Source organism: Equus quagga, chromosome 1, assembly GCF_021613505.1.
Source record: "Equus quagga isolate Etosha38 chromosome 1, UCLA_HA_Equagga_1.0, whole genome shotgun sequence".
NCBI lineage: Eukaryota > Metazoa > Chordata > Mammalia > Perissodactyla > Equidae > Equus > Equus quagga.
In genome coordinates this window covers 49,211,565-49,225,225 of record NC_060267.1, presented here as the reverse complement: position 1 = coordinate 49,225,225, position 13,661 = coordinate 49,211,565, and the positions used below count along the sequence as shown (strand labels likewise).

The 13,661-nt window shown below is 38.8% G+C and overlaps 1 protein-coding gene across 2 annotated transcripts in view; it reads right to left on the bottom strand.

Annotated features, from left to right (window-relative positions):
- LOC124246919 (pregnancy zone protein-like) overlaps positions 1-13,353 on the bottom strand; it is a 53,684-nt gene extending 40,331 nt beyond the window's left edge. For both annotated transcript variants that reach the window (XM_046675683.1, XM_046675692.1), the window contains exons 1-8: positions 13,237-13,353; positions 10,251-10,434; positions 9,337-9,490; positions 9,125-9,177; positions 8,540-8,560; positions 7,918-8,086; positions 6,150-6,234; positions 3,212-3,335 (exon numbers count right to left, since the gene is read on the bottom strand). In XM_046675683.1, the coding sequence (XP_046531639.1) occupies positions 3,212-3,335; positions 6,150-6,234; positions 7,918-8,086; positions 8,540-8,560; positions 9,125-9,177; positions 9,337-9,490; positions 10,251-10,434; positions 13,237-13,319 (873 nt within the window). In that variant the 5' untranslated portion in view covers positions 13,320-13,353. The remainder of the gene's footprint in view (positions 1-3,211; positions 3,336-6,149; positions 6,235-7,917; positions 8,087-8,539; positions 8,561-9,124; positions 9,178-9,336; positions 9,491-10,250; positions 10,435-13,236) is intronic.
- Positions 13,354-13,661: the final 308 nt, after the last annotated feature.

The following is a 13,661-nucleotide window of genomic DNA, read 5'->3' as shown; positions in this document are numbered from 1 at the left end:
TAGTTTTTCTGGATAGAGTATTCTTGGCTGAAAGTTTTTGTCTTTTAGTATTTTGAATATATTTTTCCATTCTCTCCTAGCCTGTGAGGTTTCTGCTGAGAAATTGGCTGAAAGCCTGATAGGGGTTGCTTTGCAGTTTATTTTCTTCTGCCTATTTTCTGTCAATATTTTTCCTTTGCCATTGACTTTTGCCAGTTTTACTATTACATGCTTTGGAGAAGGTCTTTCTGCATTGATGTAACCAGGAGTTCTATTGGCTTCATGTACTTGTAAGTCCAGTTCTTTCTCCAGGTTTGGGGAGTTCTCAGCTATTGTTTCTCTGTCTCTGGTCTCCTCTCCCTCTCTTCTCCTGCTGGAGTACCTAGAATCCTTATATTGCTTTTCCTAATTGAGTCAGATATTTCTCAAAGAATTTCTTCATTTTGAAAAGATCTTAGTTCTCTCTTCTCCTCTACCTGTAACATTTCTATATTTCTGTCCTCTAACTCACTAATTCTGTCCTCCATAATGCCAGCTCTATTTTTAAGGGATTCTAGATTATTTTTTATCTCATTAATAGTGTTCTTCAAATTGAGAATTTCTGTTTGTTTGTTTGTTTTTTTTTAGAATTTCAATCTCTTTGGTGAAGTATTCCTTCTACTCATTAATTTTATTCATGAGCTAATTAAACTGTCTTTCTGAGTTTTCTTGTAATTCATTGAGTTTCTTTTCTTTCTTTTTTTTTTTTTTTGAGGAAGATTAGCCCTGAGCTAACTCCTGCAAATCCTCCTCTTTTTGCTGAGGAAGACTGGCCCTGAGCTAACATCCATGCCCATCTTCCTCTACTTTATACATGGGAGGCCTACCACAGCATGGCTTTTGCCAGGTGGTGCCATGTCCACACCTGGGATCTGAACCAGCGAACCCCAGGCTGCCGAGAAGCAGAATGTGCAAACTTAACCACTGTGCAACCAGGCCAGCCCCTCATTAAGTTTCTTTATGACAACTATTTTGAATTCTCTGTTATTTAGATTGTAAATTTCTGTGACTTCAGGATTGGTTTCTGGAGAGTTATCATCTTCCTTCTTCTCTGAAACGTTACTGTAGTTCTTCATGGTGTTTGATAAAGTGGTCTTTTCCAGAGCATTTGTAATAATATCAGGTTGCAGATACCACCTGCCACTGCTGGTTGAGGGGGAGCAAGAGCTGTGTTTTCTGCTGGAAGTTGTACAGGTAGAACTACTCTCTGCGCTGGCTGGCTGCAGCCACTCTGAAGGTGGTGCTCACATGGACAGGACCTCTGTGCTGGGTGGGTGGGTCATGCACTGTAGGCAAGGCCTCTGCTCAGCGACAGACCGGATGAGCTGCTGCATGCTATACTGGAGGGGTGCCTATGTGGGGACTGAGTTGCCACTTTGTAGGTTTTGTGGGCTGCTATGCTCCACAGGCAGGGGCACCTTCTGAGTGAGCAGGGCACATTCTTGCCTGTGCTGTGCTGGGGGTGAGGGGTACCCACGCAGAGGCTGAGCCACCACTTGGTGGGTTGCCCTGGGTTGCTGTGCCTCATGGATGGGCGCACCTCTGAGCAAACAGGGTGCCTTCTCACATTCACTGTTTTCAGCGGATGGGCACCATCCCAGGGACTGAGCTGCTACCACTCAGTGTAGAGTGTTTCCACTGGTGTGGTTGCCACAGCATGGTGGGCAGTCCCACGGGCTGGGCTGCAATTCCAAAAGTTTTCACGCAAGTTGGGGTATCCCCACCTGCTCTTACAGTCATGCCGGGCACTGTGTGAGCATCCACAACCTGGGTGGCTGATGCCAGGGAGTGTGAGGGGTGTGCTCTCATAGTCCCACTGCCTCTTGGGGATCCAGTCCACCCACCTTCAGATGTAGCTGTGTGGATCTCTCAGAAGTCCTGTTGTGCAGTGCAGTGAAGCCTCTTCTGGTTAATGAATTTCCATTTAGTTGTTGTGACTTACAGGGAAAAGGCTAAGGGAACAACTCACTCCACCATGGTGGTGATGTCACTGCCCACAGCACTTTGTAATTCTACCTCTTTGCATGTGTTGTTCCTCAAATGATAACATTCTTTCTCCCATTCTTTTCTTGGCCAACAGTTACTGCTCTTCTAAACTCAACTCAGACATAACATCTTCTAAGAAGCCTCTGTAACCACCTACACATAAATATCAACTAAGGATTGCACTTTCTTGACATCTAGAACATTAGTAAAACATATATCTTCATTGACTAGATGAATTGTTATGATAATCAGATTTCTAAGCTAAATATGGAATTCTATATTTTAATACAGATTTGTTTTCATTTTTGTACTTATTTACATGAAAATATTGCATAATAAAATTTAAACATATTTAATTTACTCATATAGAGATGTCATGACTCACTTGAAAATGAAAATTAATTCTAATCTCCCTGATATATTAAAGATTTTGGCAGCTAGATTCCTCTCATTTATCTTGCTTATCAATGTTTATCTTGACATTAATCATCATAATCATCACCCTAGCCTTTCATTTGTTTGCTCTCTGCAGCTTTGGTAAATATTTTTTCCATACCTTTATTCATACTGCCCACTCACGCTGCCACACTCTGAACTTTTATGTCTTCTTCCTCTGAAGTCAGTAGTTTATACATTTTTTAATATGACATATTCTACTTTCTGCTGTTTCCCTTAGTTATTCGTATTACACTTCTTTGATGTAATTGCAGCCTCCGGTCCACTGTCCCTCTAAATCTCCCTCTCCTCAACCCAATGCTGGTTTCATATTCTTCCATATGCATTTTAGATCCCACAGCATGTCACTTGATTCTCCCACTAACCAAATTCTTAACGTCTGCCACATTCTTCTTTTTTTATTTGTTGATAAAGGCCAACTTTGGATACTTCCACATCCTTACACCTAGCATATTGATCACTGTTGGAAGGAAATTAAAAAACTGGCTAAATAAATACCACTATAAATCCATGAGCTAAACCCTCAAATGGGCTCCTAACATTGCCAGGCAATCTTACAATGTTTCTTTTACTCTACAATTTTCATAGGTCACTATTTCAAACACTCCTCTCCATTGTATTGTATTCACAATACAATACTGTATTGTATTCACAATACAATACTGTATTGTATTGTATTCTTTATTGTTCTATAATCCACAAGAAAACAAGATCTAGTGTTAGTGTCCTGAGGAGAATGATTTCCACATACCTGTTGACTGAATTCTTCACAGATACTTTGTGAATGTTTTCCATGGCAGGTGGAATAGTATCGTGAATATTTTCGGCATATATTAATTGTCACCAGACCAGAGACAGGCTTTCCATATGTGTATCTATAACAATAAAGCAGTCATACAAAAAGATATTTAATATAAATAACTCAGATTTTTTTTACATGAATCGATCCATTCATATATCCATCTTGTTCATCTACAGTAATTGTATTTCCCCCCACAGCATTTGTACTTTAGAAGTGCTTATTCTGAAACTGTCTTAATTATCTAACTCTAAGCGAAAATACTTACTAAATCCTATTTTTTTTTTGAGGAAGGTTAGCCCTGAGCTAACTACTGCCAATCCTCCTCTTTTTCTGAGGAAGACTGGTCCTGAGCTAACATCTGTGCCCATCTTCCTCTACTTTACATGTGGGACACCTACCACAGCATGGCTTTTGCCAAGCGGTGCTATGTCTGCACCCGGGATCCAAACTGGTGAACTCCGGGCCATAAATCTTTTTGAAATACTTCCAAATGGAAAATTAACAACATAGTTTTTCTCAGATCTTTCCTGCCTCTCAGTTGAGGTTTTACTATAAGGCTGTGTTATTTAATTCTTTCTGCTGTCAGATTTTCTGTTATAATTCCAGCTTTGACAACACCTCTTAAGCTGTTTTAAGGAAAAAATTAAGGATTTGTAGAAAGTGTATTTCTAAGTCTTCCCTAATTCACATGTATTTTAAGAATGTAAATGAGAAGTTAAATGGGAAAGCTCTAGCTACAGAACAAAAATGTTAAAAATGAACAGTATCATAATGACTTAATCTGATTCTGCCAAATCTGATGGAAGGATATGATGTGGTATGGTCTGAATATTTGCATCCCCTCAAAATTCATATGCTGAAATTCTAATCCCCAAAGATGACAGTATTGGAGGTGAAGACATTTGGAAGATGCTTAGATCATGAGGGTGGAACCCTCATGAATGGGATCAGTGCCTTTGTAAAAGAGGCCCCAGAGAGATTCTTTGCCCCTTCACCATATTAGGACACACAAAAAAGGCATCAGCTATGAACCAGAAGGAGGACCTTCACCAGAATGTGACCATGCTGGCAACTTGATCATTTGGATTTCCCAGCCTCCAGAACTGTAAGCAATACATTTCAGTTCTCTATGAGCAGCCCAATCCGTGGTATTTTGTTACAGGAGCCTGAACAGACATGATGACTTAGTTTACTCTTTCTTAAAGTATGCTCATTGGACCACCTACATTCAAAATACTTGAGATGTGTATTGAGACCCAGAGTCCTGAATCTGTCCTCAGATTTATAATTAGAATCTCTAGATGTGAGGCCAAGAAATCTATATTTTGACTAAACACCTCCATAGATACTGAGGCACATTTAAGTTTGAAACTTATTGCTTTAATACAAACTACGAAGTAGGTGAGGTTTGTCCTCAGCAGCCCCAAGCTTCTCCTTTTTTATAGTTTTTTCCCCCAAATTTCTGTAAGTTCTGCTAAATTTCAACCACTTTGTTGGATCCTATCTTTAAATCTATATCAGAAGGCTTTCCCTCCAAAGGAAAAATTTAAAGCATTAAAACTGATGAAAAGGGTGAAAATGTATCTCACGCTGTTTTCAAAAGCAGGAAGGAAATTATGCCTCTTCAGTGCATGCGGAGGATGCACTACTGTACTAAAAAGCAATCAGGGGTGAAAGAAATATGACAGGCATTTTTAATTTTATATTATGTATTAAGCATTTAAGATAGATGGTCTGCTTAGCTGCTTTCTAACTTTCCATAGTTCAAGAAATTGGAAGCAGTGTCCAGCCCAGTGACGCAGCAGTTAAGTTCAGACATTCCGTTTCGGTGGCCCGGGGTTCGGGGGTTTGGATCCTGGGGGTGCGGACATGGCATTGCTTGGCAAGCCATGCTGTGGCACACGTCCCACATATAAAGTAGAGGAAGAAGGACACTGATATTAGCTGAGGGCCAGTCTTCCTCAGTAAAAAGAGGAGGATTGACAGCAGATATTAGCTCAGGGCTAATCTTTCTCAAAAAAAAAAAAAAGGAAAGAAATTGGAAGCAATAAAAAAATGGGGATATTAGGACACAGAACAACACAGAAGTTATGAGCAGGAGCTTCAGAGTTGGATGGCTGGGTTCAGTTTAGCACAGTGTCTGCGATATATAAATGCTTCGTGAAGCTAGATTTTTTTTTAATTGTAGAGGCAATACAGAATAGTGGTGAAGAGTTCGGGGTCTGGAGACAAACCGTTGGATTTAAATTCCAGTCTGACGTTTACTAACTGCAGGAACTTGAGCAAGTTTTTTACCCTCTGTGTGTTATATTTTCCTCATTTGTAAGTTGAGGACACTAATTATCTCCATCTCACAGGGTTAGTTGTAAGAATAAAAACATGAATAAGTGCAAGGCACTTAAAACGTTGTCTGGTGGGGCCAACCCTGTGGCCGAGTGGTTAAGTTTGCATGCTTCACTTCGCTGGCCCAGGGTTTCACTGGTTCAGATCCTGGGCATGGAAATCGCACTGCTCATCAGACCATGCTGAGGCCGCGTCCCACATAGCACAACTAGATGAACTCACAACTAGAGTAGACAACTATGTACTGGGCGGCTTTGGGGAGAAGAAGAAGGAAAAAAAAAAAAAAAGAAGATTGGCAACAGATGTTAGCTCAGGCGCCAATCTTTCAAAAAAAAAGTTGTCTGGTACATTTTAAGTGTTCAGTAAATGATTTTGTTATTAGGAGAAGTGTCATATGCTGCCACTTCTGCTCTTTAATCAGGGCTCAGGCAAGTTGGAGACAGAGTCATTCTTTCTCTAATTAAATACTTCAAAGTCCAGTAACAGTTATTTGCAATACAAATAGAGTAGGGAAATAGAAATGAGATGAAAAAATGCAACTTACAAGCCACAGACGGATACCACAAATTCTTTGTCTAGAAAACCAATTGTCTTGGGCATTTTCACTTGGACTTCAAATTTGGGCAAAACTGTTATCAATAGAAGAGAAAGAGGTGAGAGTGAGGAGGAGATCTTGCAAATATTAGTAATGATTCTATTTGCTGTTAGTGTCATCAAGTTGACTCTGACTCCTAGTGACCCTGTGTACAGCAGAAAAGAACACTGCCTGGTCTTTGTGTGCCATCTTCTCACCTTCTGTTGCTATATCAGACAATGCTCTGCTGCTCTTAGTAGGGTTTCATGGCCATTCAGAAGTTGGTGGCCAGGTCTTTCTTTCTAGTATGTCTTAGTCTGGAAACTCTGCTGAAACCAGTCCACCATGCGTGACCCTGATGGTATTTGAGAAATTCTGGTGGCATAGCTTTCAACATCACAGCAACATGCAGCCACCACAGTATGACAACAGACACACTGGTGGAACCACAGACAGATGGGTGGTGTGGTTCCCTGACCCAGAAATGAACCCAGGCCAATGCAGTGGTGAGAACAGCAAATCTTAACTACACCACCAGGGCTGAAAAGTATTCTATTATAGAACCTTATAACATAGGATCACATGAAATGGCTTCAATTACAATAAGGAGGGAAGGGCCACTGCTGACAAAGGAGATACTGTTTATAAGCGGGGGCAGTTTGTACCATGTTAACTTTCCTGGAATCTCCTTCGCTGAATTTCTTCAAGATTTCAAAGGTGGAAGAAAAGCAACACCATTAGTCTCTGAAGATCATCATGGTTAGGTGTGGCAACAGGTGCAGAGGGGCCATTAGCTTCCAATATGTCCTTATTTTTTCCCTATCTGTGTCCAGCTCTTCTTCCCAATTGCTAGTTCCTGCTGATTAACAGAGGCCCTAAGCTCACCATCAGACCTTGGTTAAAGAAATATTGTAGTGGTAGATCTGAAGAGGCAACGGCCTTACACAGATTATTCTATCAGTTTCCCTTTGTGGTCCACTCTGGCAGCTGAAGGTGTCCTTGAAAGTTCTGATTTATCCATCTCCACCAAGTCTTCAGGAGAACTGGTTAGTAATTTCCTCTGATCCACCAACTCCTTCTCCTGGATCCTTGCTTTTCCAGCCTCTCCCACAGTTGTATAAGGTTAGTTATTCCTATGGTAAATCCCTGTTCTGTAATCCTCATGGCAGTTCTGGTGAGTTTTAGGAATCATGTTTTTATGATGGGTCTCCTCATCCATGGCATGATATATTTAATTTACATTAGAAAATCCACATAACTGATAACTCATAAGATGGCTCCAGTGTCTGATTACTATGATTATAGTAGTATAGGTGTAGTTATAGACAGCCAGGAGATAATCCTAGGAAGTACCTTCAGTTATAAGATAGAGATCAACAGATGCATGTAGATAACACAATGTATTGGTTAACAATTCATGTTTGAATAGGGTCAAATGGACCTATTAAAAGCTCTCTTGTATCTTATTGGCTCTGTGATTTGGGTAAATTACTAACTTTTCTAGTATTGATATGCTCATTTGTAAAATGAAGATAAAATAGTATCTGCCTCAGATGGCTGTTGTGAGGATTAAATGAGATAGTGTGTGGAAAGTGCTTAGCAGATATTTAAGCAAATAAAAAAGCTTGCTAATTCTCAATGATTGTATGCTAGACTTTTGCTTGCCACCTTGTGTAAAAACTATCCAGTCTTAATACTCTAATTTCATGAATGTCTCGGACTCATGCAGAATTCTTACCATATTCAATCACCTCAAAGGAGTGTTCTATTTTTCTCCCTGACTCCTTCTGCAGCACGACCTTGTAGGGACCCAGAGCAGGCTCCGCCGAGAGTGGCAAAGAGAGCTGGCTAAGTCCCCCTTGCAATTTGAGACTTTGCCATTGGAAAATTCGGTTCCTCTTGGGATTCTAAGGGTAAAAACATTACGAGTTGATAGAAACAATTGAAATACATACTTTTGGGTAGAAAGACAATTTTTCAGGGAGAGTGACGTTGGTATCTGGATAATAGATGATTGGTTAATTGGCACCAAAGGTATTAGCAAAAGTTTTCGAGGAATTCTAGACTGAGAAAACAGTAATAAGTTTACCAGCTATGAGATAGTACAGATTACAATACCTCTCTTTTGAGATTATGCATATCCATTTTGGTCAGAAATATTGTTAGAGTCACTGAATTGCATCATCTTAGGGAATTTCGTTCCTTCATTTACATCTTATCCACTCTCCAAAGGATTTAAGGTAGACAGGGAAAATTGTTTAGTTTTGGTGTAGTGCTAGAGAGGAGGGAGGACGTGGAGAGAAGCAATTTAACATAATTTGTAGTAAACCCTCATTCTAATTGAGATACTTATTACCTACCTCAATGTAAACCACTGGGAACTGAAAAGAAAGAAGGAAAATGAGTATGAGATAGAGTTTATGAAGAGAAAACCATGATATCAGCATCGATAGAGTATCTGGGTTAGAGGAAGTGAGTCTGTGTAGTTCTCGCCCAAACAAGGAAATTTGCCCCAGTTTGGTCCACAGCACTTCATGTGTTTAGTTTGGGACATACATCTCTTAAGAAGTCATGGCTTTCCTTTTATGAAAGAACGTACAATTGAGAAAACCTATAGTTAGGTAAAAAGGTCCAAATAATGTTTATTTTGCAGATGATATTTATCTCTGAGAAATTCTCCATTTCTCTAAGAAAGAAATCAGAGGCACTGATTTTCTTTTGTTCAATAAAAATTGCTGGGATCTTTAGGAGGATAATTTCAACTGAAAATGTAATTTAAGAATGTAGTTGATGAACTGATCTCCCTTATTCTCCAGCAGTGGTACCCATATGAGATCTTTCTCTGGTAGATTTAAGTGTCTCATATTGGTCTCAGGTTCTCCAAAAGAATGGGCTTTAAATTTTGGCCTGTTTCCCTCAACCTCACCAACTGTTATGAGACTCACCATTTCATTCAAAGGGTGAAAACTGACATCCACAGAGACGATGCGGAATCTCACTGAAACACAGAGATTTTTCCCATGAAAGCTTCCAATAGGAATTCAGGGCAGTAACACAGATAACAACATGCAGGATTTCCATGACTGCAGAATAATTAATAGAGAACCACACCTCGGCCCCTTAAAGTTGTTGCCCTTGCTCCTTTGGTTCCTTATACCTGTTTGTCCTGGTTTGTAGGTGGGTTTGTCTGTCTGGACAAAGACGAGGCTCTCTGCTTGTGTTATCTGCACTGATTTTCTATTTATGAACTGCAGTGTCGGTCCTTTCACCTGCACAGTAATGAACGCTGAAGAAGATGGCAACTCTGGAATCTGTAAGACAGAAATGAGCTGAAGAATCTGCTCAGACCCACTTCTGAATGTCTTAGCCTTTATGATTCTCTCATTTCTCTGGTTAGTTCCATGAGAATTATTAAGGGATAAGGTCAAGGATTATGTCTCCTGTTTTATAGATTATTATAATTCTGTGACATGACAGTAACAATTCATTGACTTAATTAAAGGGACAATGTCTTTGCAACAAAATGAACTTCAATCAATCAGGACAGGGAAGGAAATAAAATGCTTGCATTTTCATTGCAAAATGGTGGTATTAAAATAGTTGTTAGATTTTATTTTCCAGTGATCAACAATATTATATGTTGTCATTGGTAGTAAGCCAGTATGATAACTAAATATTTAATACCTTAAGTAATAAAGGGCTGCAAGGAGAGTACATTAACCATCAATTATCTGTGAAATTTTAGATAAATCAGTTAACTTTATGAAGCTCAGTGTTTATGTCTGACATGGCATGAACATCATTTACCTCAGAAGTTTACTTTAAGAGCAAACGAAATCCTTCCTATAACTGCTATTTCCTTTTGTATATTGCACTACTTGTGTTTGTAAATATTGTGTAAGCATACTCAGTAGACCTTTCATTTTTAGACTCTAATTTGAAATTCACTCTGTACATCTCATTTTTTCTTCACTATGCTTTTTTTTTTTATTATTGGAGGTCAAAACACAAGGCATCAACTCATATGCTCTTTCTCTAATGATCTCCCTTATCCCAAGAAGTGATACTGACAATGAAAGGGCTGCAGTAGAAGGAGTTCTTCTCTGTCACCAGGTCTGTGAGGAGGTTCCTGCTCTGCCTTCCATACTCCAGAGTTACACTCAGTGTCACGGTCTCATTCAGGTGATTAAGCAAGATACAGGCCTTCTCAGGAACCCCAGAGTATAGCTGTGATGGGACCAGCACCAGGTACTGCCTGCAGAGAAGAGGCGTCTGGATCAATCATGGAGGGATTAGAAAGACGTCTTTACTGTGGCTGGTTTCTAGATCATCTTTGCCATCATCACCAATCATAGAACAGAGCTGGATTCCAGCAAGAGTGTATTCTTCAAAGGCCAATCCAAAAGACCTTAGAAACTCAGAAACCCCCAACAAGTTAAACATTAATTTACTTCTCTTGTGTTGTGGAAATATTCATCCTCATGATATTAGTAAACCTATTCATAAGCTGTGGATAAGCAATTCATGAGTTGTGGTATTTTGGCTGGAAATAATTTTCAAATTCAGAAATTTGAAATGGATCAAGAAAATGTGTTATATATAATTGAATTTATTCAGTCTTAAAAATAAAGAAGGAAATCCTGCCATTTGTGACAACATGGATGGACCTTTAGGGGATTATGCTAAGTGAAATAAACCAGATAGAGAAATACGAATACTTCATGGTACCACTTATATATGGAATCTCAAAGAAAAAGTCAAACTCGTAGAAACAGAAGTAGAAAAGTGGTTGCTAGAGCCTGGAGGATGGAGGAAATAGAGAGAGTTTGGTAAAAGTATAAAACCTTTTAGTTATAAGATGAATAAAGTCTGAGGATATAATATATAACATGGTGACTATAGTTGATAATACTGTGTTGTATAACTGAAATTTGTAAGAGAGTAGAACTTAAGTGTCTTTACCAAAAAAAAAAGGAGTAAATATGTGAGATAGATGTGTCAATTAATTTGATGAGGAGAAATCTTTTCACTATATATATGTATATCATATCACCATGGTGTATACTTTAAATATCTGATTATTTTATTTGTCAATTATATGTCAATAAGGCTGAAAAAAATTTTATTTTTTTAGTAACAAAAATGTGATTAATCAATTAGTCATTATTGAAACCATTAAGAACCTGAGTGTATGTGGTATTGGGTTTCATATGGATGATATCATGGATCTCTTTGTTGTAGGAAATACTAAAGAGATAACATTTAATACATGGGGAGGAGCTGAATTGCTTTTCACTACTGTTTTGGAAGCAGCCTTAGCTCTTTCTTTTCTTTCACTCTGTGGTGTTGGAAGACAAACCAAGCAACCTAGGCTTATCACTTGGCATATTACTTTTATATACCTAGAAGAAAATATCCAGTCGCTCTTTGCCCATGATTTATCATCACCCAAACATGCTGCACTTTGCAACGCTCCGCTTGCCCATGCTTCTCTCTTTCTGAAGTGTCCTTGTCTATCTGGAAGACTTTTATTTGCATCATAAGAATTACTTCAAAAGCAATTTTCTCGTTAAAAATGACAAATGTTGGAGAGAAGGGAACCCTCATACACTGCTGGTGGGAATGCAAACTGATGCAGCCACTATGGAAAACAGTATGGAGATTTCTCAAAAAACTAAAAGTAGAACTACCATATGACCCAGCTATACCACTACTGGGTGTCTACCCGAACAATTTGAAATCAACAATCCAAAGTAACATATGCACCCCTATGTTCATTGCAGCACTATTCACAACAGCCAAGACATGGAAGCAACCCAACTGCCCATTGACTGATGATTGGATAAAGAAGATGTGGCATATACACACAATGGAATATTACTCAGCCAGAAAAAAGACAAATTCATCCCATTTACAATAACATGAAAAGACCCAGAGGGAATTATGCTAAGTGAAGTAAGCCAGTCTGAGAAAGACAAACACCAGATGATTTCACTCACATGTGGAATATAAACAAATACATGGACAAAGAAAACTGTTCAGTGGTTACCAGGGGAAGTAGGGTGGGAGGTTGGCACAGGGGGTGAAGGGGAGCACTTAGGTGGTGACAGTCAAAAAATAATGTACAACTGAAATATCACATTGATGTAAACTATTATGAACTCAATAGTAATTTTTAAAAAAGCAAATCTTCTCTGAATGTTCAAAGAAACTGTGACTATATTTAACTTCTCTGTAGAAATGCAGACTCCTGAACGTAACTTAAATTTATGATGTATATGAGACCTCAATTCATATATGAATTGATTTTTAGTATGAAGAAATTAGTGTGCTTTTTATTAATAAAATTTGTTGTTGTTTTTTTGAAAAAAGCAACTTTCTCTGTCAGGCTTTGGTGATGCCCTGTCCCACATATAAAGTCCCATGAAAAGCTGGGTTTTCTCTGCGAGCATTTTCACAGAATCCTGCAATGCCTGCTTCTGTTTTTGCACTGTATTTCATTTTCTGTGCACCTTCTCTCTCTTTTCTATGTTGTGAGATATTGAAGTCAGGGACCACATTTTGTTAATCTGTGTATTCCCAAGACCTAACGCCAACCCCTAAAGGTCTGCTGAAGGATTGAGTGAACTGACACGCAAATCCTGGTTTGTCTGTAGGTCATGCATCCATCTTGACAATCCTTGACTTGGGGAAAACAGGACACTGAGTCACTTCACAATGACCAGGACACTGCAGCCCTTTTCAGGAGCCAATAAAGAATGTGTCCTTTTATGGGGGTAGTAATTCTATTTTCTTATTGGATGATTGTTGTTGAATTCTGTGTTATTATTTGGTGAATATTTCATAAATATTACTGCCTGTGTCTCTGAGTTTTCTAGAATTGGAGTATGCCACTTTCCACATAAACAATAACAACTTACTGACCCCCCCCCCCCAGCCCTTTTGACAATGGATAATTTCATAGGGGATCAGGAAATAAATAAAAAGACAGAGATCAAGAAGCAGATAACACAATGGGAAAGAGGAGGACAATAGAAGTTCTGGAAATGTTGCTTACGGTTTTGAAGTAGCTGAAGCATCTCTGGGAAGGAGCAGGAAAAGGAGAATCAAGACTGGATTGGGCAGTTGATTTCCCTTCATGGTGTGGAGAGGAATAAAAAATCATGGGAGTCTGAGCCCGTGATTCCTTGAACTCTGTTCTTGTTCCAGAATCACTGGTTTTTATTTTACCTGATGGGCAGTTAAAGTAAACTGCCAGCCATTTATTTTTGTAACATATTAACTACTTTCAATATAAAAAAATCAATTCCAAATCATTTCCATGACCATCAGTATTCTTTCATGCACTGTCTCAAATTTTCTAAATGCTTGGAAAAAACAGTACTTTGGGGCTACATTGGCTTGGTACTTTAGTTATTTTTAAGAAAAAACAATAAATTACATGATTTTGATAAGATCAATCAATATTCTTGATTTCCTTTT